The sequence below is a fragment of the Pinus tabuliformis genome, chromosome 3_2 (assembly GCF_031772625.1).
Source record: "Pinus tabuliformis cultivar Carrire ecotype Pingquan chromosome 3_2, CPIR1, whole genome shotgun sequence".
In the NCBI taxonomy this organism is placed as follows: domain Eukaryota; kingdom Viridiplantae; phylum Streptophyta; class Pinopsida; order Pinales; family Pinaceae; genus Pinus; species Pinus tabuliformis.
Window position 1 is genome coordinate 910,276,576 of NC_142302.1, and position 24,540 is coordinate 910,301,115.

Sequence of the window (24,540 nt, forward strand, 5' to 3'; positions counted from 1 at the left end):
GTACATATGGAGGTCAAGTACCATGTGGAATCATTTCATAGCACAACGCACATCTTTGGAGGGGCCATGTTGCATCATGAAGGTCTGAAATGCACTTTGATTAGGATGTGACTTCTAGAATGGTGTTGAAGAGGATCGAGCCCATCCCTCAAGAGGTCTATGTTATTGTGATAACACCAGTTGGAAAAAACCTCTCGAGATCAAGTGAGGTCAATAATAATTAGGGGGGAAAACCATTAAAGCATCATAGTGGATGATATCTAATGCTAAGGGAACAAGAGTACTTCACACAAACTTACCTTCATGTCTCACAAGACCAAGACATGCAAACAAGTTACTCACCTTAGGGATGATCAAGTCAACAAGCCTATTAGTTGTTTATAGCCCCTAAGGGGAGTAACATGACCTAGGTTAACCCATCAATCCATAGGTGTATTGTGATAATGATGGTTGCAACGTGAGATATACTTTAGGGCAGGTGCCACAACCATGACACTAGCTAAAGGGAGTTCAACATCCTGAGTGTATAAATGTAGGGAGGGAGTAATCGTGGCGGAATGAGTTACCCTTTTCCTCAACCTTCTTTTTCCACCCCTCTAGTCCCCGTTTTACTTTAATGATTTTTCTTTATTTGGTGCATAGCTTAAGAGCCCAAGCTTGCTTTCGTATTTTTCCAATACCACTTTAAGATGTAGTTGTTTCACGCACATCAATGTTGGGACTTTCAAGAGTTCCTTTCTTTAGATGAAGCAATAAATGCTTGAGGAACTAGATGATAGCTAATGAGGGTAGTAAAGCTAATGCTAGGCTTTTTTCCCATGTGCTAAAGAATGTCTCGGCCATCTTTTGCATTTTACACTTTCTTTCATTGTGGCTTCATATGCTTTTACCTTTCCTTTACCTGCATCAACCTAGGGGGCCCCAACCAAGTTTCTAGGCCTTGACTCAAGGATGTGGATGAGGGGTGTCAATGTCAATGAACAATGACTACTTGCTCAAAGAATGGAGATGGATAACAGGGATAGAGGAAGAGTGGTAACTATGGAATACCTTGGACATGATACATCAATCAGTGTTTCCTCAGTAGTGCCCTTCCTAAACCCTTAGGCCTTGGACAAGGTCCCACTAGACTAGATTCAAAGACTAACCTTCCAAGTGGAGTGTGGGAAAAGGAATACAATCAAGATTGGTCAATCATCCAATTTACCACGTGATCCATATTAGTATACCCATTACATTAATGAAAGCACATGATTGCAACAATGGTTGAAGTACCTACTAATAAATGATCCACCTTCCTTCAAGAAGAAATGCCAAATGGGAGAGAAATCTGACCAGAGGAATAGAAGGGGAATCCTAGCAAAGTGTTATGTGCTAATCATCATAGGGCTGCTGGCTGGATGGCTGTCCAAAGAGGAGATAAATTTTCTCTTAGAGGTTACCCACTTTTTGGTGGGTAACAATGACCACCTAAGTAACATGACATCTCTTCCACCCACTCATGTCACATATTTCACGTGTCGTACATGACACGTGTCCGACATGAGTTTACTCATGTCCTATTCGTAGGACACAAGTTTCACTGGTGTCAAAGACGAGTCCTACTGGTGTTCCAAAATTTGAACGTGTTTGGTGAAAAATGCATATTAAAATTGATCTATTGCCTCATTCTAACACAATTCAGTCACACATCTGGAGCTCTCAAAGGTTTTGGAGTGCAGCTAAGGGTGATTAAGCAATGTTAGAAGGGATTCCAAGTGTTGGGAAGTGGATTTGTCCGGGCCCTGCAAATATTATGCAATTAATGGTAATGTTAAATTCTTGAAGTAAATCCTTTTACTTAAATTTTTAACATCACCATTAATTGAGTCAGGATGTTTGAGAGTGGTTCCGACCACAAGTTATTTGCTCACTAGGGATGCAAAAAATGCCTTAATGATTACCACACTGTCCTTATTGCATTCTTAATTGCCGTGAGATAGCTGCTATAGTCATTGTACATTCCTACCCTTGCTTGTACATATCTCTGTCTGTAAATATTTTTTTCAGAAATATTAAGATTTCTGCAAATAAAGTACAAAACAAAAAGGCAAGAAGTTCCACAGCAGTGCAGTCGAAAATTGAAAATAAAAATAGTGATGAAAAAACAGGAAAAATTAAAATAAATTAGGAAAACATCAGCAATGAATCAGCTGACTTCCAATTTGCAGAAAACGATTAAAATCATTAATTCTTTCTGCCAACGAATTGCCTGCAAAATGACTTGCCAAAACACCAATTTTACAGGAAATTATGCAACACAGCATACATCTGGCCTCACCCGGTGAGACACAGAACATCTGTTTGCCAGGAGTTGCACTTGGTCTCCAACGCAGTACGATTATGTTGCCCGAATAGATGCAACATGTCTTCAGGAGGTTTTGAACCTGGGCCTCAGCACTGGAATTTCTTTGTTTAAACCACTTTATTGAAAGTTGAAACCCACTTGACAACTTTCACCTACCATATTTAATGCAGGTACACCATAATATTTAATTATAAATGTCTAACCATTAATATTGTATTCCTATAAATTCAACTAATATCATAATATTCATTCTATGTATTTACATGATGCATGCATAAATATACTTTTAACACTACGTACTTATTATTTTTGGATATATATTATAGGCTGAGGTCAACAATGATATTGCAGATATGTCATTCTGTTCAACAGTAAAATGTGCCAGCCTTTTGAGTTGGTCAATCTTAAGAATCACACAAAGGGACTACAGAAATGCCAGGAGCACAATGACCATGAAAAACGACAGAACACACACCCTGTTCATAAATTTGACTCCATGGCTCGTAAATCAGAATGGACAGGAAACACATTGAAAAGGTATGACAACTATTGGTTGCAGTCATGACGCACTTGCTTGGATGACAATATACATTCGACATCATGGTATGTAGGACCATAAATCGAACAGGGACAGATGAAAACCACATTTCAAATGTGAGGTAATATGGCCCTGTAAATGATGCCTGTCCAAAGCCCCTCTAACTATTTTGATCACCCTGCCCTTGTACCCCCAAAAAACTGAAAAAGGAGCATACTCTCAAGCAAACAGTATAGATATTGATATGCAATGAATACATCCAAAATATCATCCTCTCAAACTACACAAATGATCATTTGTTATCTAGATTCTAAAGTGACCAAAATCTGAAAGAATTGCAATGAAAAATACAACAGACCAGACTGATAGTATGATGCATCACTTTTACAATAATGAGATATAATGCAATATTATATCTACAATTTGTTTCCAATGAATTAAAAGCATTAAAAGAATCCAGGCTTATCCAAGGTACTAGAATCATTAAGGATGTTACAATCCATAAAACCTGTTGGGCATTATGTTGCTGAGATTTACCTCAATTTGTTTACCCATACTACAGGGTCACAAGGTTCTGAGACCTGTCTCCACTTCACAGCTATAGAATAAACATCTTCCCAACTTAATGTAAAACGTTCTGATGAAGACTTTTCTTCATGACAATTACAAGAGGATGAAGTGTCACTGCTGCTGCTGGTGCTACAGCACACACCACCACGATTCTCACTAATCACATTGTTCCTCTCCTTTTTCTTTGATCTTTTCCCGCCCTTTGCTTCACTTTTACTTCGAGATATCAATGTCTTCCGCAATGCCTGCCATGTGCTTGATACCTTTTGAGCAACTTCTATTGCCGCCAAGCCTGCCATACGGTGCTGAAATGTCAAACAGAGAAGAATAAGGCCACCTGATCGACAACTCATCAGAGCGATCACAAACAACTCTTATGAGTAAAAACAGAGAGCATAAGCACAAGTGGGTCAGGAAATACCAAAGAATTATGTATTTAATCAGTGCTAGCAATAATTATAAATTGATGAGCAAATATGTGCTTTCAGTCACAATAGTTGATGCCAGGATTTGATTCAAGTGTTTAGATTTGGAAACAAGGAAGAGACTAAGTCACATGACACAAGGACACAAGAATACAAGCATCTGACATGGCACACATGGAAGACATGTTACACACATACACACATAAAACAGATGAAATATGCAGAAAAGAACAATATAAATGATGACATCACCCCTAAAATTAGGATTTTATAATGCAATTAATGCTAGATTTGTTTTTTTATGAATTCTTTAATGCAATCCTTATGAAAATGGCAATAATACATCAAGAAAATTTACTTTATAACAATATTTCAAGGAAACCCTAACCCTAACCATTGATATCTAGAATTTTAGAGGGAATAGAAGAAAATAATTATAAAAAAGAGATTGATCAACACCTCCTAAACTAGTACCTTGATCCAAATGGGAAATACAGTTACTTAGGGAAAATTTAATGCAGACGGCCTTGATGAGGAGGGTAAGAGGATAGTAGCCTCTTCTTACAAACCCTAGCAGCTTCCTTAATAAGGATATTTTAGGTTCAAAAGATACACAATTCAAAGTTCTCTTGAAGGATTGAAGGAAAACAATTTTGGATAGCATAAGGAATCAAGATTTCAAGATAAATATTGAATTTCATACCTGGCACATACAAAAACCCTAGCTCACATAACATATCAAGCAAAATTTAAAAGATAGGTAACAAATTTACAAAATTTCCACAAGAATCTCTTCAATATATCCCAAGAAAACTTCCCCATGCAAAAATCCTTCTCTAAGACAAATTCACACCATACAATCACATTGCAGCCAAATGGAATAGAAGACGAGCTAGTGCGTGCTTCCAAAGAGAGAGAAGCATGTTGATGAACGATCATAAACTGACAAGTGACTCCCCTCTATTAATGAAAAGGTAACCAAGTCATTTTTTATGACTTTACAAGCTGACTTCCCTCTATTTATTGGAAGGTAACCAAGTCATCTTTTTATGATTTTACAAGCATAGCCCTAAACCAAGTTTACTTGAGCATTCAAATAGGTCAAACGTCACAAGTCGACCTTGAGATAACTTTAACACATAGAAAAATGCTAAAAATAACCGATAAAAATGGTCTCCACCATGACATCATCCTCCCAAATAGGAAAAATTCAAAAAATGCATTAAGGAATTGCGGCAATGTTCCAAGAGTGCTCCTCGCTCCAAGAAAACTTCAAATTGCATGTGTACATCTCCAAAAGGCATCACCTACACTATGACATTATCCAAAAGAAGCCCAATGTCACCCTTTTCATGCTTGTGGGAGAGATGTGGCGCCACTTAGGGCAAGCTTTGGCATCAAAGGGGATATGCTAGCCCTCCCAAGTCATCTCAGTGATAACCATTCGCATCTGGACTCTGAAACAAGGCATTGTCCAACAAACAAGGTAAAGGCCACCCTGGGGGCGTCCTAGGTCCATCTAGATTCTGGGCACATCATCAAATAGTCCAATGCCCACACTTTTAAGATTACCTTTTCAGCATCTAGAAGCTCATCATCGGATTTAGAGACATGTGGAAGTTGCTCAAAGCCCTGTTGAAATTCTAGTAATGCAATGACTAGAATAGTTTTTCACAAATGATAACTACTTCTATTAACGTAAATTGTTCCTTCTTTTTACTTTAGTCAACTAGTAGCTATACATGAAAAACTTCAACCATTTTTTCTTCAACAAGAGCAGTCAATAGAGATCACAGTAAACAATGAATAATAGAAAATAATCAAGAGACAAGAGACACCAAGATTAGGCTCATAGCTAGGGAAAAACTTACAAGGAGAAAACCCAAAATACTTTCCTTATGAGAGAGAGATTTTGTCCATCAAGAGTACATCAAAAATTGTTTCAATAAAGTACTTATCCAAGTTTGCTCATAAAATGAGAGATATATCACTTTTGCCCAACAAGAAAGGTGCGTATAAGATAGTCAAATTGTAGTCCTAAAGTCACTATCAAGGAAGGTTGAAGTCACCACTGTAATTACCAACAAACTACCCAAAAAAAACTAGGTCAATTTCAAAATTATGTCACAACATAGAGCAAGACTCACTGCAATATTTCGGCCATAAGAGAATCAACAATAAAAAAGATATAAATTATCCCAAGTCATTGTATCAACGAACCCTTGAAGTAGGTCAAACCACAGTCAAGAAACCTTCTTCGCACGAATGAAAAAGCCTGTAATAGAAGACCAAATTATCTTGTATTTGTAGACCGAATTGTTTGTGATGACGATGGATGAAAAGAGGCCAATGACCTCTTATAAATAGGCGTCATAAGAGGGCTAATTAGCCCTAATGAGGCTGACATCATGTCCTTGAGGCTGACTTGTGGGGCAGATTGGGCCAACTTGAAGAATTAGGATGGGCCAAAAAAATTTTAATTTCTTCTCCATGTGTTTGATGAAAAATGTCGACCATAGCTACCTCATATTTCAACACTCCCTCTTAGCTAGGGAGGTAGTTTTTCATTCTCTCTCAAGATTCATCTTCTCGACCAATCCATAGGTCTCACGACCCACAGCCTAAGGAAGATAATAAATTCAAGCCTCTCTCTCTTTCAAACTCAACATAAGGAAAGAGACATAGCATCCATCTCAAAGCATCTTCCAAACAACAAGGTCTCTTGGTCGACAACCTACAGGAGGTATCATTAATACATCTCCCAAACAACAATGTTTCTCAGCACACAGCCTATAGGAGGAATCATCAATACATCTCTCGGACAACAATATCTCGCGGCACAAAACCTACAAGAGGAATCATCAATACATCTCCCAACCAAACAGCATATAGGAGGAATCATCAATACATCACTCGGCACACATCCTACAGGAGGAATCATCAATACATCTCCCAAACAACAATGTCTCTTGGCACACAGTGTTGAAGATGTAACTAGTGTTGGTCTTCAAAATTATGTCATCATTGTACTCATAAAAATAAAGAGAAAAATGAAAAATATTTTTTTGTAAAAATAGAAATTATTTTATTATGAAATGGGTTTCTTGCCCATTGTAAGTCAAGCACCCATTGTGTTCTTTAGGATTTGTTGAGTCGTGTCAAAAGATTCAAAGTCATGATCTAATAGCCCATGTGTGGCTCAAGAATCAACGTGTAAAAGATAAGTCTAGAAGCCCACCAAAAGGTAAGTCAACCAGCCCCCAGAAGAGACCTAATCTGCCCATCAAGAAGCTTATAAAAGAGAGGCTCGAGCTCATTAGAAGGAGAAATAACACATCATGTTTCTGATCTGATTTAAACCAAGAAGGAAGAACAAACTTTCTAGGAAAAGCAGCAAAGAAGAAGAGGAAGCGAATTTCTATGTTTGCCATCTCTTGTTCACACATGCGAGTTTGCTCAGATATGTTTTTGCAGAGAATTCATTGAAGGGTGGTTGGCTTATCTTTTGGTGGTTGGTCTTCGGTCAAGGTCTTGAATTGATTTTATAAGGAGTTTTTGTGTTTTCCCCTTTTTGGGTTTTCCCATGGCTTGGAACCTGCTACCCACCACCTGTGGGTAGTATGCATAGGACTGAAATTTTCTCTTGGATGGTCCTCAGCCGATAGTCAACAGCCCCTTACAGTCCCCAGAAAGTTCGATGTGCCATTTTCTCCAGCACTTAAGCCAGCCATGTGGTCCCTCGCCCACCTGTTATGAATGTATGTTTGAAGGTGGGCCTCCCGACCCCAAAGGTATGGATTTGCATTGGTATAGTTGAGTAGATTTTCTTACTTGTCATGGGCACTTTTGGGCATGGATTGGTGGCAGGATTTGGCAAAAAGAGTGGGTTAGGTTTGTATTCTTGTCTCCACTCCCCGATTTCGTGGTTACCCTTGTATCCTAGTCCCGTGGGATCTCCTTTACTGGCCATTAGCTTTAGGGATGGCACCACATAGGAAATCTCGATTTTGTTTGCACGGTCCCACTTCCCAATGCCACCTACATTACTTCCCCTTCCACTCATTTTAGCCCCATTCATCTCTTTTCCCATCCAGGTCTGCATGTGTCCACTAGGTTCACATAGGGCTAGCCTCCCCCTCCCCTTCTCCACACCTTGGGTTGGGCCTATAACGATGCCCCGAAGGTTGATGCAGCTAAAAAGAAAATAAAAAGCATAATTCGGCCACTCTCAATAGAAAATGTACCACAAAATGCAAAAGATCGTTGGGACACACAAATTTAGCACGTGAGAAGAAGCTAAACATGAGCTCTACCTCTTATCCATGGCCATCACTCTGGTTCATATGAGCCCTATATGAGCACACCCCCCCCCCCCCCAACATCATTAAGGAACCCATGATTGTCCCAACCCCTGGTGGGCGATGAATTGCCCCACCTTAAGGGGGTATCCACTGCTACATATTACATATCATGCTCTCATCCCCTGGAGCCCCGAGCAGTTGTGAAGAAAAATCAATCAAAGGCAAAAGCCATGTTAAGAAGAGTGGAAAACCAAAGGTCGGGGTAACTCATGTACCCTGATTTGCTCCCTCCTATACTGATATACCCGGGTGTGGACTTCCCTCATTATAGCTACTCTTGCACCATGACATGTGGTCTGAATGTTTCCCTTGATCTCCAGTTTGTTCCATTATTATATCATTTTCCACCTACCACTTGAGGAATGTACCATGGACATGTCACCCCCTTGCAGATTGAAACCACCTAATAGGGCCCTTGGTTAACCCCCTATTGAGCTTGGAGACACTTGTACATGCCAATGCCCACTATGGAAGGGCATGCCACCATGAAGTGCCCCATTGATTCTATCACTTGTAAGCTCTTTTACTCAATTATTCTAATGATTTGTTGTATTAGAGGGCAAGGGGACATATTGGATCTTATGCAGGATTGCAGGTGGGTCTCCATTTGCGGCTTGGTCTCCCTATACAAGGTCCTAGCCCTACAAAGGGCCACATTGGCACTTGTAGGGTGAGCGTTGAGAACCATGGGCCTCCACTATAGCAAATCTTACTTCATGGATCCCCAACAGCACTCATCGATTGGCTCATGTTCCACCTTCGGGATGAGGATGATGCATTGGTTCACCATGCCAGTCGGCCCCATAGTTGCACCATACACTTGGCAAATGTTCCAAGGTCCAGAGGATGTCTCCCGTTGTAGAGGGAGGGCTTATGTCATTAATATAGCCCTTACAGATGGTCTATAAGCATATTTGATCCATTTGGGGACCCATGAAGACGTCCTTATGCCCCCACACCCAATTGGGAGCACCACACGTTGTTGTTTGGAAAACAAGGGGGCAAACCCTTGTCCACTATGTTTGGAGTCGATTTCTACATCATGGCACCCCTTGGACTTCATTAGGCCTCCTCAAAGGCCTAACGACTCACTTTGTTGATCATTCGACCATCTTGAAAGACTTATCTTTACATTATTGAGCTATTTGGTGGGCTTGTCACCAAAAGTATTGTTATTATGCACATTATTTTATTTTAGGGGATCAATTAGGCCAATTTAGCTAAATCGAATTCATTAGAGTGTATAAATACAAGTAAGATGATTCATTTTCGTCATCATCACTTGGATTGGGTTCTTATCTTTTGTGAGATTTTTCTCTATCCCTTTGGAGGAGGATTTTGGATGTAATGGATGAATTTTGATGCTTGGATATCTCTCTCTCTTCTTAGAGATTCATTATTGGCATAATTTGTTGATTGTGTTGGAAATACTGAGAGGGGGGTGAATCAATATTACTTTTCAATTATTACATTTACCAGTTAGATCACTTATATTTAGAACACAAAATGAACAATGATAAGAATAAATGCTTTTATTAATTGAATCAAGCACAAAAGAATGAGTACTATAATTGTTGCCACGCTCCAACATGGACTTTAGTGAGGCTCCTCTAGGGCTTCGACCCTATCTTATCCAAGGCACCAACCTTGAGTTTAGGAGCACCAACTCCAAGGACACCAATCCTATAGCTTCGCTTTGTCAAGATATGTTTGGTTGTACTTCACGGCTCCCAAGGACTTCTTCACCAAGCCCTATCAATCTTCAGCTTCCCCTCACTCAATTGTCACGTCACATCATCAATGACAACCTTGTCCCATAGAAGGTATTTCCACTATCCTTCATGGTACCCAAACAAGTTCTTCAACTCACCTCATGATGTCTCATTCATCATGGTCTCCAATAATGTCTTCTTCAAGATGTCTTCACAAGGTACTTCTAGGATGATACTCCAAGTTTACCTCATGATGACATCAACAATGCATCATGATCTTCAATATTATCTTCAAGACAAATCACCGAAATATCTTCAATAGTATCTCCAAGGTTAGTCAAGGTGTTTACAATAGGCAGTCCAAGTTTTCCCCTGCTATAAGCCTCTTCAAGGGCTTCTTCAAGAACTTATCAAAGGAGTCTTCGCAATGCTTTGCCCAACAAGAGATTTCTCAACAAGCTATTCAATAGGTACTCCAAGATGTTTTCAAGCCCTCTTCACTATGCTGCACCAAGTCTGCTCCAAAAATTGCACCATCTACACTCCATCAATTTTGCACTAAAGTTTGCACCATGACTTCTGCACTGCACCAATATTTCAACACCAGATTATCTCAAGACTACTGGACCACTGCTGCACCAAGACTTCAGCACTAGATTGTGACAATTCTTCTTTACAAATGTCCTTGCACCACACTGCACCAGACCACTGTTCAAACTATTCCAATCCTTCTACACAAGGATTTATACACCATACTGCACCAATATTACTGCGCTAAATATTTGCATCACATTGATCCAATAAAAGGATTTTTTTTCACCATATCAATATTCCTATGCCAAATTATCACACTGCTCCAATGCTACTGCATAGAGATGTAACACTAGAATTTATTCAAGGATCCAAACACTGTAATGAGGTGGATCCGAGCTGCACCACAGTATAGTTATGTGACTGTCCGAGAACAGAGATACCACAGTCCAGTTGTGCAGTCCGAGTTACAAAAACATGTCACTATTTTCTGTCAAGTCCGAGCTTGAATGGAGGCTCCAAAAATGATTGTTATTAGAGTTTGTGTCTTTTAGTTCTGAGCTACATGATCTGAGATGCTTACATGCTAATACGAGCTCTTGTAGAATGACTATTATATAGTCTTATCACTGGTCTGAGAATAAAACAGAAGTAATTGTCCAAGCCTCTCCACAGGACTGAAGTCGAGTCCTATAGATGCACCATCTTGTTGCCTCAAACAAGCTAAAAGTTCACAATCCAAGGTAATGAATTTACCAGAGTCCACCAAGGAGCAATCTGAGTTGTCTAGGAGAGGTCTAATTCATATGCAACCAAAAATCTTTGTTGTCCTATAGTTAACTTTAGACCCAAACACATTTTAATTATTCATGTGCTCCTTTCTCCTTATACAAGCTCCTGTGAAGCTTCTGTGTTGATTTAGTGATGATCCTAGAAATGGATGAATTAATTCTTATTTATACAATAAATTGCTCACCAAACCGAATAGACATGTCTCTTAAGGGCAGACTGACATGGAAGAGAAGCTCAGGTCGGGTTACTGACCAAAATTTCACCATTAACTTGTAAAATCAATAACTTTCAAACTGCTTGGAGTTTTGGGCTAAGTAATAGCTCGTTGGAAAGCTAAAATCATGCTCTAAAAGATGGTATAGGAATCACATTGAGAGGCTGCCTCTAAGATAGTGAAAATTAATTTTCTTTGTGACTATCCTTAAATTTATTTACATAAAATATTTGGAACAGTATGAGGAATGTTTTGAGACAGCGTGGCTTCTCCATTGTTTTGCAATGTCATCATGATAGTATCCAGCATCATGATGTAGGTATAGCATCATGTATTCAATGATAGTCCAGTAATATGTCATAGTGCAGCCTTCATTAATTTGTCAAAGACACCAGAGTAGTCTTCCAATTATGTCAAAGTGTGGTCATTCTTAAAGAGTATCACATTATCATGTGTATGACTCCATCAACTATAGTCCTCCACTTCAAAGGCTTGTATATTGGCACCTAAGGTCTAGATCACCAATCAAGGCACATGATTGGCACTCAGCAACATTAAAGTTAGTTCAAGGGATTTGTTCAGGCAAGACTTCTTCATTAGTTGCTTGACATCTTCGTGGATTGACATCTTCTTCAAACAAGAGATATGACATCATCATTTTGAACCAGACATCTCAAGAATATTTACCATCTCGGCTAGTGCCATATTGACATCAATGACAACCTTGATTAACAATCTCCCCCTTTGATATCAATGGCAAATGGGGTGCCCAAGTACTCCCCTTGTCAAGTTGCTTCTTTTCTTCATTTTTTCTTCATCAATGATAGATATGTAGCTCTTCCTTCTAGCAAAGTAGTTCATGATATGTTTCCATTTCTTCATGTGATGAACCAACTCCCCCTGCGTTCATAAACTTCTTCAACTCAACTAAGATTGCTTTCTTTGTGATTAAATGAAGAGATCCTCAACAATAGTCCATTGGATGAATAAGGATTATGTTTTCCAATGGAGTGTTCCCAAGAGATAATCTATCAAAGGATGATTGTCCATGTGACTCATCAAGGAATTCATAAGGCTCATTCACAAATAGCTTCTTCAAGAATGCTCAAGAATCAGAAACTCCCCCTAATTGTATGCATAGTCTCAGTTTGGCAGAGTTTCATCATCAAACACTTGGAATATCAAGGATGACTTCATCAAGTCAACAACGTGTGTTGTTGGCTGGAGTGTTCAAGAGACTTTCGGATTCAATTAGCTTCCTTCTCCATACTTGTGTAACTTTCTTCTTTGGCATGGTTCTAGCTTGTGTAGGGGCCCAAGTCAAGTTACAATCACGTGCCATATGTCCAATGTTATGACACTTGAAGCACTCTATGTTGTTCATGAATAAGAATTCATGACTTCTTCTTGCAAAATTGTTTCTCGCAGATTGACTGGGACCATTATATTTATGCCCTACAATCTTTTGCCATGTACCCAAAGTTTGTACAAGAATAGCAATAACCAAGAAATATACTTTGGTACCTAGGAGAAGAAGGTTTCCTTGATGTACTTCTGAAGTCTTTTTGCCTTGGGATCCTTTGATGATAACCATTGCTTCTTGCATCCTTGACACCATCTGCATTTCTTCTTGGAGGAGGGTTTCTTCCATAGTTGTCTTGACTCTTCTCCTTGCCTTTGCTGGAACTAGGAGCATCAACATTTCTTCCAGGCTTCCTCACATCCTTGTTGTTTGAAGCATTAGGGTTTGCATCATTCTTGCTTGAGGATTCACCTGCATAGCCAAGACCTGATTTATTGAGGGGAGACCTTTGATGACTTAGGATGTCATCTCTTTTTCAGCAAGTCAACTTCCTTTTTAAGAAAGACGATTTCTTCCTTCATTTTCTTGCATTCTTCATCCTTCTTTGATAGAATGATCTCCATTTCTTCCTTCATCTTGGTTACTTCACACGATTGGGCCTTAAGAGAAGTGATTTATGATTTTAATTTGGTGATGTCATCATCCTTTTCTTCTAGTTGGCATATCATGGTGTTTCTCTCCTTTTCTGCTTCATCAACTTGTCCTTCTATGAATGTCAAAGCTTCCATCACCTTCTCAGCTCCTTGTGCTTGTTTCCTTGCTTCTTCTAGTTGAGATCTAAGGAAGGATACCTCTTCCTTGTATTGAACAATCTCTACTTCAAGTTTCTTCAAGCTCTTGTGCCTTTGTTCAAGGTGGCTTGACAAGGTATCTTCCCATCTATTTGCCTTATCCAATTGTTTTCTCATGGATATGACTTCTTCATGATGCTTTCTCTTGTTTTGATGAAATTCTTCCTTAATTTTCGCAAGCTCATCATCTCTTTCTCGACAAGGTCAACTTCCTTCCTTGTCTTGTCTTGGTCACCAACTTGTGCTTTCTTCCTAAGTTCCTCATTTTCCTTTTTCAAATTGTTAATCTCTTCCATGGCAACCATAAGTTCAGCGAGTTGATCTTCTTCAAAATCATTTTCATTCTCTTCATTTTCTAGGTCTTTTATAGCCTTGATGTCATCACTCTTATCTTCAGCTTCATTGATGGGCTCTGGATTTCCTTCTTGTTTTCCATCATTTTCTTGACTAGAAATCATTGTCAACGCTCATTTTGAGTGAAGATCATGAAGTTTATCCCATATGCCTTTTGCTAACGAACATTTTTCAAACTTTTCCTTCATAGAATTAGGTAGCCTGCTCAAGATTTCTTTCATTGCTTTTGTATTATGTTCCCTGGATTCTCCATCCATCATCCTATCAGTAATCACTGATTTCCAAACTTCAATGCCTTGAGACTTTAAGAAATTCCTCATTCATGCCTCCCATATATCAAAGTTTCCATTGAACAATGGAGCCTTCACAAATTGATTGACTTCAATTTCGGTGGTTGAGGGAGACACATCTTTAGGAGGATTCGAGACTTTCCTCTTTGGCTTCGCCATTTGCATTCTAATGATCAACCTTCAAACCTGTTAGGCTTTGAGTGAAGGTACTGGCTCTGATACCAATTGTTGGAAATACTGAGAGGGGGGTGAATCAGTGTTTCTTTTCAATTGTTACTTTTACCAATTAGATCACTTATATTTAGAACACAAAATGAACAATGATAAGAATAAATGCTTTTATTAATTGAATCAAGTACAAATGAATGAGTACAATAATTGTTGCCAAGCTCCAACTTGGACTTTAGTGAGGCTCCGACCTCTAGGGCTTCGACCCTATCTTATCCAAGGCACCAACCTTGAGTTTAGGAGCACCAACTCCAAGGACACCAATCCTATAGCTTCGCTTTGTCAAGATATGTTTGGTTGTACTTCACAGCTCCCAAGGTCTTCTTCACTGAGCCCTGTCAATCTTCAACTTCCCTTCACTTAATCGTCACGCCGCATCATCAATGACAACCTTGTCCCATAGAAGGTATCTTCACTATCCTTCATGGTACCCAAACAAGTTCTTCAACTCACCTCATGATATCTCATGCATCATGGTCTCCAATAATGTCTTCTTCAGGATGTCTTCACAAGGTACTTCTAGGATGATAATCCAAGGTCACCTCATGATGACATCAACAATGCATCATGATCTTCAATATTATCTTCAATATTATCATCATGATCTTCAATATGATCTTCAATATTATCTTCAAGGTGTTTACAATAGGCAGTCCAAGTTTTGCCCCTGCTCTAAGCCTCTTCAAGGGCTTCTTCAAGAACTTCTCAAAGGAGTCTTCACAATGCTTTGCCCAACAAGAGATTTCTCCACAAGCTATTCAATAGGTACTCCAAGATGTTTTCAAGGTCTCTTCACTATGTTGCACCAAGTCTGCTCCAAAAACTGCACCATCTACACTTCTTCATCAATTCTGCACTAAAGTTTGCACCATGACTTCTGCACTGCACCAATATTTCAACACCATATTATATAAAGACTACTAGACCACTCTTGCACCAAGACTTCAACACAACATTATGACAATTCTTCTTTACAAATGTCCTTGCACCACACTACACTAGACCACTGTTCAAACTGTTCCAATACTTCTACACAAGGATTTATACACCATACTCCACCAATATTACTGCGCCAAATACTTTTGCGTCACACTGATCCAATAAAAGGATTTTTTCACCATATCAATATTCCTGTGCCAAATTATCACACTGCCCCAATGCTACTACACAAAGATGTAACACTAGCATTTATTCAAGGATCCGAACACTGTAATGAGGTGCATCCGAGCTACACCACAGTATAGTTATGTGACTGTCCGAGAACAAAGATACCACAATCCAGTCCACATGTTGCCTGATACACCATCAATGGTGGTGTATCGGGCAACATGTGCAAAAATCTCATCGTAATCTACACCTTCCTTTTGAGAGAAGCCTCAAGCAACAAAGCGAGCCTTCAACTTTTTTGCACTTCCATTAGCTCCATGCTTGACTTTGTAGAGCCACTTAGAGGTGACAACCGATTTGTCCGAGGGTCTAGGAACCACATCCCAGATATCATTCTTCATAATTGACTTGTATTCTTCATTCATAGCATCCTTCCCTACTTCTTGCTTCACGGCTTCTTCGAATGATGAAGGCTCATTTTTGAATGATAGTGCTCATGGCAGTCAAATATCCTTGACACCTGTTCAGCTTCTTTCTTTCACGAAAAGCACCCTTTGGCGCAATGTGTCTCTCAGCATCTTCGAGAGTCTCCCTAAGCCATGAGTCTCCTCTTCGAGGAGGAAGGCCCATGAGGAGGCAAATCAATAGAATCGATAGGTTAATCAACATCAGGCATCGTTTCGTCCTCTTTTCACCCTGATTTACGTTGTCAGCTTCTTTGTCCTTCCTTAGGATGGGAAGATTGTTGATCTTCCTGAGGACCATATCTTTGCTAAAGATGACATCATGACTTATCTCAACTTCCTTTTGACCAGCCACATAAATTCTATATCCCTTAGAATTTTCACTATAGCCCACAAAGATTCCTTTCTTCCCAGATGCACCCAATTTGCTTCTTTTCTCTTTCAGCACATGAAATATATGGGGCTCCCAAAAATTCTAAAATGAGAGACATCAGGTTTCTTACCAATGAACATTTCTTCGAGAGTCTTGGAGTCCAATGCTTGATGAGGGCATCGGTTTTGAACAAACACGGCGGCAACTTCAGCCCATAGAAACTTTGGAAGGCCTTGATCATCAAGAATGGCACGAACAACTTCTACAATAGAGTGATTCTTCCTTTCAGCCACACCATTCTGCCCGAGAGTGTATGGTGTTGTAGTCTCCCTCTTAATGCCAGCTTCTCTGCAATAATCTTGGAATTCATTAGATTTGTACTCGGCCCCATTATCACTCCTCAATATTTTGATTTTCTTCTCGAATTGGTTTTCAATCAAGGCTTTGAAGTGTCAAAACCAAGTGAACACTTCATCCTTCTTCATCGAGAAGTAGACCCAGGTTTTGCGAGGATATCATCCACAAAGGTGAGATAATATAAGTATCCTCCCAAGGAGTTTATGGGCATCATACCAGATATGTCGAAGTGGACCAATTGCAATATGTCTATGGTCTTGCTATCACTTGAGGGGAATGGTCCCCTTGTAAGTTTTCCTTTGGCAATCCCAAACATACACCTTCATGCTCTCCTTTGAACTCTGGCATATCACCATCTGTCTCACATCGGGTAGAGCCTTATAATGAAGATGGGTGAACCTCTGGTGCCATAGTTCAGATTGTAGACAAGTGTCGCAAGACATGGCTCCCAATGGACATCCTCCAACTTGATACAAAGTGTCAACCCTGAACCCAAAAGTAAAAGCATCTTTAGAATTTCTTTTCCAAACACATACATTTCCATCAATAAAATCCACCTTGAATCCTTTATCTTCCATTGCTAAAATGGACACCAGGTTCTTCTTGAGATCTGGTACATATAGTACTTCTTGCAAACGAATAGTATTACCTTGATTCAATTGAAGGGTAACATTCCCTACTCCCTTCAAGGGATAAGTGGCATGGTCTCCAAGGTTGATCTCCAAGTTTGTCTCTTTTTCTATCAGATTAGAGAGGGCTTCCTTGTATTCGGTGAAGTGCCTTGAGGCACCACTATCAATCATCCAATTTCCCAAAGTGTCCGGGGGAGAGGCAGTGGAGAGGGCCGATACAAGATAGTACTCTTTTTGCTTATTCTTAACAACATTGGATTCTTCATACCTGGACTTCCTTGATTTCTTGGAGGGTCGACCATTTCCTTGATGTCTCACATTCCTTTTTCCTTTGCCATTGGACTTGCCATTCCTTTGATCGTTGTTGTTGAAGTTGCCCCTGGAGTTGTTATGATAGTCATCGTCTCGAGGTATGTCCCTTCTATTAGGACACTCCCTTGCATAGTGCCCAAACTTATTGCAAACAAAGCATCTTCCCTTCCTTCCATTTTTGAACCCTGGTCTTCCTTCACTTTGCTTCTTTGAACCTGCATTGTTCTTCCTCTTGGCATGAGCAGAGAATGCAGTGGTTTTGCTTCTATTAGAAGGCATTTCTTGTTCCACCATTCTTGTTTCTTCTTGAATGCATCTCGACATCAATTCCTCAAACCCTGGAATTCAATCATTGTTGAGTATAGTGGTTTTAAATACATACCACTCAGGTGGGAGTTCTCCAAGGGTGGTGAGAGTAAGTTCCCTGTCAGGAATGACTTTTCCAATCGAGAGTAGATCATTCTTGATCTCAGTAATCCTCAAGAAATAGGATTGAATGTCCTCGTCCTCGCCCTTCTTAATATCCTTCAACTTATTCTTGAGAAATAGAATTTGATTAGCATTACTAACCTTGAACACGCCGACCAACCTGTCGTAGATCTCCTTGGAGGTCTTCAATTTGGAGATATAAGCCACCAAATGCTTGTCAATGGAATCCCTAATAATCTTCTTTGCCTTGACTTCAGCCCTATTGTACTTCGTCTTTGCAGCGATCGGTGCATTTGAAGGAGGTTCAAGGATTTTACCCTACTCATAATCCATCACTTCTTTTTCTACCAAGGTCAAATCAAGAGACATCTTCCATCCATGATAGTCAGATTTATCATGGAGCTTGTCTTCAGCAGGGAAGTAGGATGAGGAACCCATTGAGTCTTTTGTCTTTGTCCAACTGTCTTTGGTGATTGCTCTTTCACTCTTGCTTGGGCTTTGTCTTCACCTCACCTCTGATACCATGTTAATTATAGACAACAATGGTATGTTCTATGCTTAAGAGCAATTTTACTTCAATTTCTTTATTAACCCAATATCAATACCCAGTTTAGCAATCACAACAACATGATAGTAAAATGCTGATAGAACATAAACATAAACAATAGAAGACAAGCCAAGACAAGAGGACACAAGATGTGGCACCAGTAAGGGACAAACCCCAATGTTGCGAAACCCTTGATCAATTCTTCTTTAGTCTTCAATAGTTCAACGGAGAGAGAGATAGTGCAATTTACAAATCTGATAATTTATAACAGCAGCAAAAGTGCCCCAACCAGATAAGTCAACGTTGGTCAACAGGGTAGATTTGACCCTGAACAATTTGGTCAACTTGTCAACTTCGGCCTCCAAACAACAAAATGAATCAGCGCTCAAAACAATCAAATTCAGCGCAGTCAAAGTCTAGTCAAACAGTCCACCTGCGACCAACCATAACCACATTCGACGTTGGTCAAATAGTCAATAGTTTGCCTCAATTTCTATGCCCAAAAATGCGGCCTGCCCAAATAGAGATAGCCCTCACAAAAATGCAGTCAAAGGTGGCCAATGCATGGTCAACGCAGTCAAAACAACAATCTAGAAATTCGGTCAAACTTGGTCAACGTCCAAAACAGAAATTTATCTTTCCTTTCCTTCGCAAGTGTGGAGAGAGTTGCTGCCTAGAAATCCGTACCCAATCAATGAGGAGAGGGAAATGTGTGAAGATGAATGTGTATAAACGAGGATGAGGCATCATGTATTTATAGCAAATGTTGAGGATGAATAGATGTGACTATTGGGCTTTTGAGCCTACATAAGTTTGTTGGCCGACCTCGACAATTTGTCCATAATCAAAATAAATTCATAACTTCATTTGTACATGTCGGAATAAGATGATCTCTAGATCAATCCTACAACTTTCGGAGAGAGGAATCCAAGAAAAATATCAACTGTCATAAATAAGATGATCCATGTGGAGTTTGGCCCTAGTTGCCAATTTTAACACTTCAACATTAGATCAGGGGTGGTTTCTTGGTGCAGCAGGAAGTAGAAGTCAGTAGCATTAAGCTTTGCATAAGCAAAGTATATGGCAGCTAGCACAGCCACATGCGAAGCTATACAGCGTTGAAAGTTGCTAGTGAGTTTGTTCAGTTAGAGGATGAAAGCAACCAATATCTACTGTGATAATCAGAGTTGCATCAGACTCTCTGAGAATCCAGTGTTTCACAATAGGTCAAAACACATAGACATCCGATACCATTTCATCAAAGATTGTGTGCAGCGTGGAGCAGTCTAGCTACAACATGTTCCCACAGAAGAGCAGGTTGTACATATACTCACAAAAGCTCTAGCAAGAGCTAAGTTCGTTTATTTTAGGGAACAAATGGGTAGAGTGGAGAACCCTTTCAGTAGCAGGGACATGAGAGTTTTGTTTGCAGTTGCAGCAGCAACAACAACATGAGATCAGTTGCAGCGTAGTGCAGAGTTGGCAACAGTACAAGGTGTACAATGCAATGTTGAAGTTTCAAAGTTTACTTAGTTAGAAACCCTCAAATGCACTTTATCTGATTTATTCCTACCTACTTTTTATTTACCTTAACAAGTTATTTACAATGTAAATACTGAAAATAAACGCTAGTGCATGCTCAACATATTACAGATCAACAATTAAAAGAAACAGAAACAAACACACCATATGACACCATTATTTTTGGACTAATGTCCCCGAAAAAACCCAATGTGGGAAAACCAATGCAGCTATCTGAGAGTTTTCTTATTAAACAATATCATAGTACAATCTGGGTGCTGAAACTAGCCTACCCAATAGAGAATTTCCTTGGCAGTAATACCTCTCAATTTCTGACAAATCTCCTAGCTGAAACCCCAGATAATCCTTCTGGCAACTACTCAGCATCAATCTGTCCCAAAAACCCCAACGTCAGCATCTCTCCGGACTGCATCAACCCCTCTCTGTCCCACGCTGGCCCTACGTCACCTTGGATGGGTCTGTGTCAGCCCTGCGATGCCTTGTGTCAGCGCTCTGGCCCTCTACGTCAACCAGTGTTTTACGACTCCGACTCGGCCGACTCCGACTCCGACTCGGTAATGACTCGGCCGGCTCGATTTCAATGACTCAGTCGTTGTAAAAAATACATTAAATATTTATTTTTTTTATAAAAAAACATAATTTTAAATATTTTAAACATAATTTTAAAGATTTTCATTCATGTTTCCAAACACACAACATTATAATATAGATGGAAGACAACATATGATCAAAGTAGGCTCATGAACCAATCCATTATATCAAAATGGTACCCAATGGCAATACATAGTCAACTGTCATACATGATCAAAGACTCAAAACAAAATACAAATAACCAAGGAGGCTAGAAATGGCCTCTACAACAAAAGTAAACTGTGATGGTGACCAGACTCCAATACTAGTACTATTGGCTAGTAGCTACTGCCAGAGGAGCCAAGATCATCTCGACCAATCTCTGGATCATCATCATCAGAGTCAGACAAGGGGCCCCATGGCTCCTCCTCATCATCATCGTCTCCAACTGCAACTGTAGAAGTGGTGCCAGTACCACTAGCAGGCTGTGCAGCATATGCAAGCTGAGATAGAGTAGATATGCGGCTGCGCTTCTGTCGTGGCTGAGCAGAGGAAGCACGTACAACTGGAGTCCTACTCCTTGCTGGCTGTGAGACTGAGGCTGGTGGATTGGGATCTGCATTCAACTGAACAGGCTGAAGTGGATGTTCCAGTTCAAGTTCATCAAGATCCTCATCAGGATCAAACTCTGGTGGACGACTCTCCACTACCCAATCTGATGTTGGATCAATGTCTTCCAACACAATGGGATCTGAATCAGGTCTTTTGTTCAGCAATTGGTTCCGTCTGAGCCGAAGGTTGTATTGGACAAAAACTAGATCATTCAACCGTTTTTGCTCCAAACGGTTTCTCTTCTTTGTGTGAATCCTCTCAAAGACAGACCAATTGCGCTCACACCCAGATGCACTGCAAGTTTGACTCAAAATACGAATTGCAAACTTTTGCAATTGAGGGCACTGGCCACCAAAAGCCTCCCACCATTGTGCTGCAAAAAACATAGGAGTGTAATGAATTATGAGTTAGATGAAGGCTGAAGCTCAACAAAATTACAAATTATATCTAACTTTCAAATTATAAATGATTTAACAAACTTTAGTCTTTAATAAAAAAAGTAAAACTGTAAAACCATTAAGAAATTGAAAATTGAAATTTTCGTTTACCTGGCTCATCTGCTTCTCTTGCAATCTTTGCTAGGTTCTTCCCAAAGGTACCTGTTGCATTGCTGAAGGATGTGACCTGTTGATGTATCTGCAGCTGATCAGACTCCGATGGGATCATGCGTTCAATGCAATCAACCAGTCCATCTCTGACCTCCCCCCTCAAAGCTCCTGACTCCTTAGCTTTATAATGATACCATGGGTTCAAAAAATACCCAGCTGCATGTATAGGGCGATGGAGTTGATTGTTCCATCTTTCATCAATGATTGCCCAAATGGGCCCATACTTTGCCACTCTATCCTTGTATGCTGTCTTTATTTGCTCCTTTGCTTGATCCATAGCCTCATAAATGAAGCCCATAGCCAACCTTTCCCCATCCACCAACCGCAACACCTTAACTAGTGGCTCAGCAAGCTTCACAATCTCTGCTGCCTTTCTCCAAAAAGTTTCATCATGGACTTTCCTTTTCAATTCCCTGCCTTCTGGTTTGTTAGACCAATTGCTTTGATTCCATTCATCACTGGAAAACATCTTTTGCAAGTTTCTATGTTGGGAAAGCATAGATTGCAATGTCAAAAAATGTGTAGCAAATCTAGTGATGGCAGGCCTAATAATATCCTTGCCTCCAGTGTGTTTCCTCATGAGACTCAAAACCAGTGTATGATTGTAGATAAATTTTGTTATGCTTTTGGCATTATCTACAGTGTTTCTGACCCAATCTAATTTTCCAATATCCTCAAGCATGAGGTCTATGCAATGTGCAGCGCATGGGGTCCAAAAGATGGTCTTGTGTTTTTCCTCTAACAGTTTACCAGCAAGAACATAGTTAGAGGCATTGTCTGTGATGATTTGAACAACATTAGCCACCCCCACATCCTCAATAACCTCATCCAATAGCTGAAACAACAAGTGGCCATATTTTACCTTATCAGATGCATCAACTGATTTTAAAAACATGGTTCCCTGTGGGCAGAAGACAAGAAAGTTTATGATGGTACGGTTTCTTTGATCAGTCCATCCATCTGACATGATGGTACACCCTGTTCTTTCCCATGAGTCCCTGAAGTCTTGCAAATACTCATTAATGGATTGACTTTATTTCTGCAAACGAAACCCCCTTAGCTCTTGCATAGTAGGGCCTTTGAAGCCTTTTCCAGCAGCATGTATGGCATCAAACATAGGCTCATAATATGGTGAACGAGCAGCATTAAAGGGGCTATCAGCATCATACCACCATCTAGCTATGTAGTCACAAGCAGTCTCCCTCAATTCTTTCTTCCAATGGTCATCTAAAGTGGGCTGAATTTGACCTTTACTAACTTCAGGACCATGTGCATCTGATGGAGAGGAGGGAGTGAAATAACTTTTGATAGTCACATCACCCTTCATTCTACCCTTTCCCTTATCTTGAACAGAACCAAAAGAGGGAGGAACATAACGGAAAGGGTTGGATGCCTCAGTTTGAGGGATAGAGGAAGAACCCTCAAAATCATAATGGGGGTTGGTAGCCATCATTCTTTCTATCTCCCTCTTCCTCCCAATTTCATCCTGTATCTCTTTTTGCCTAGCCTTATCTTCTTTAAATTTTTCAAAGCTGGCCAACAAATTCTTTCTAATCTCCTCAATTTCATCAGAGGGACATGCGGTAATTTGGCCTTTAATCCCTGCCAAGTGTTGTTTCAGCCTATGAATCCCCCCAGGACCTTCCTTAATTTTCCTATGGCAAAACTTGCAACGCATCTGACTATCAACCATTTCAACATATGCCCAAGCAGGATCTTTTGCTCTAGGTGCCATTTTTTGACTAGGAAAACAATCTGAAAATGAAAAAAAAAATAAAAATTGATTCAATGTTCATTTATTTGACAAAAAACACTCTCTAAGCTTTCTTGATATGCACCTAAAATTTACTAAGCAAAAACAGATTTATAGAGGTGGAATAAAATACCTCCAGGCACAAACTACCTCCTCAAGCTTGCTCCAAGAATCAGCTCCTCAATGCTGCTCCAAATGGCTGCCCAAGAAGCTCCTCACTCCAGCTACAATGCTCCTCCAAGACTCCTCACTGCTGCTCCAAAACAAGCTCAAGAACTGCTCACTAATTCTCAAAGAAGACTCTCACTCAAATGCATAAGACTGCTGTGAGAGAATGAGAGCATTTGGCTGTCTTAAATAGGGTTTGGGAGGGGGAAATGGACCCCAAAAGCATTTAACAAATTACAATTACCCTTTAGAATCCATTAACTGCATTTAACTTTTTCAAAAATCACATAAAAAGTGAATTTTTTTCATCTTTTACGCTGCCCAGCCGTAGGTTCATTGACTCGGCCGAGTCATAACGGACCCGGCCGGGTTGACCGAGTCACATATGACTCGGCCGAGTCATTGGATGACTCGGCCGAGTCATATGTGACTCGGTCAACCGAGCCGGGTTGCTGGCCGGGTCAGAGTTTTGGGTGATGACTCGGTTCGACTCGGCCGAGTCGGAGTCGAAACGGGCGGGTTGTAAAACACTGACGTCAACAACGCTGGC

General features: G+C 40.1%; 1 protein-coding gene across 1 annotated transcript in view; it reads right to left on the minus strand.

Moving 5' to 3' along the window:
• The window catches only part of SRFR1 (Tetratricopeptide repeat (TPR)-like superfamily protein), a 256,769-nt gene that overhangs the window by 81,883 nt on the left and 150,346 nt on the right, over positions 1-24,540 (minus strand). Inside the window, exon 10 of the mRNA XM_089417193.1 lies at positions 3,423-3,760. Within this exon, the coding sequence (XP_089273319.1) occupies positions 3,423-3,760 (338 nt within the window). The remainder of the gene's footprint in view (positions 1-3,422; positions 3,761-24,540) is intronic.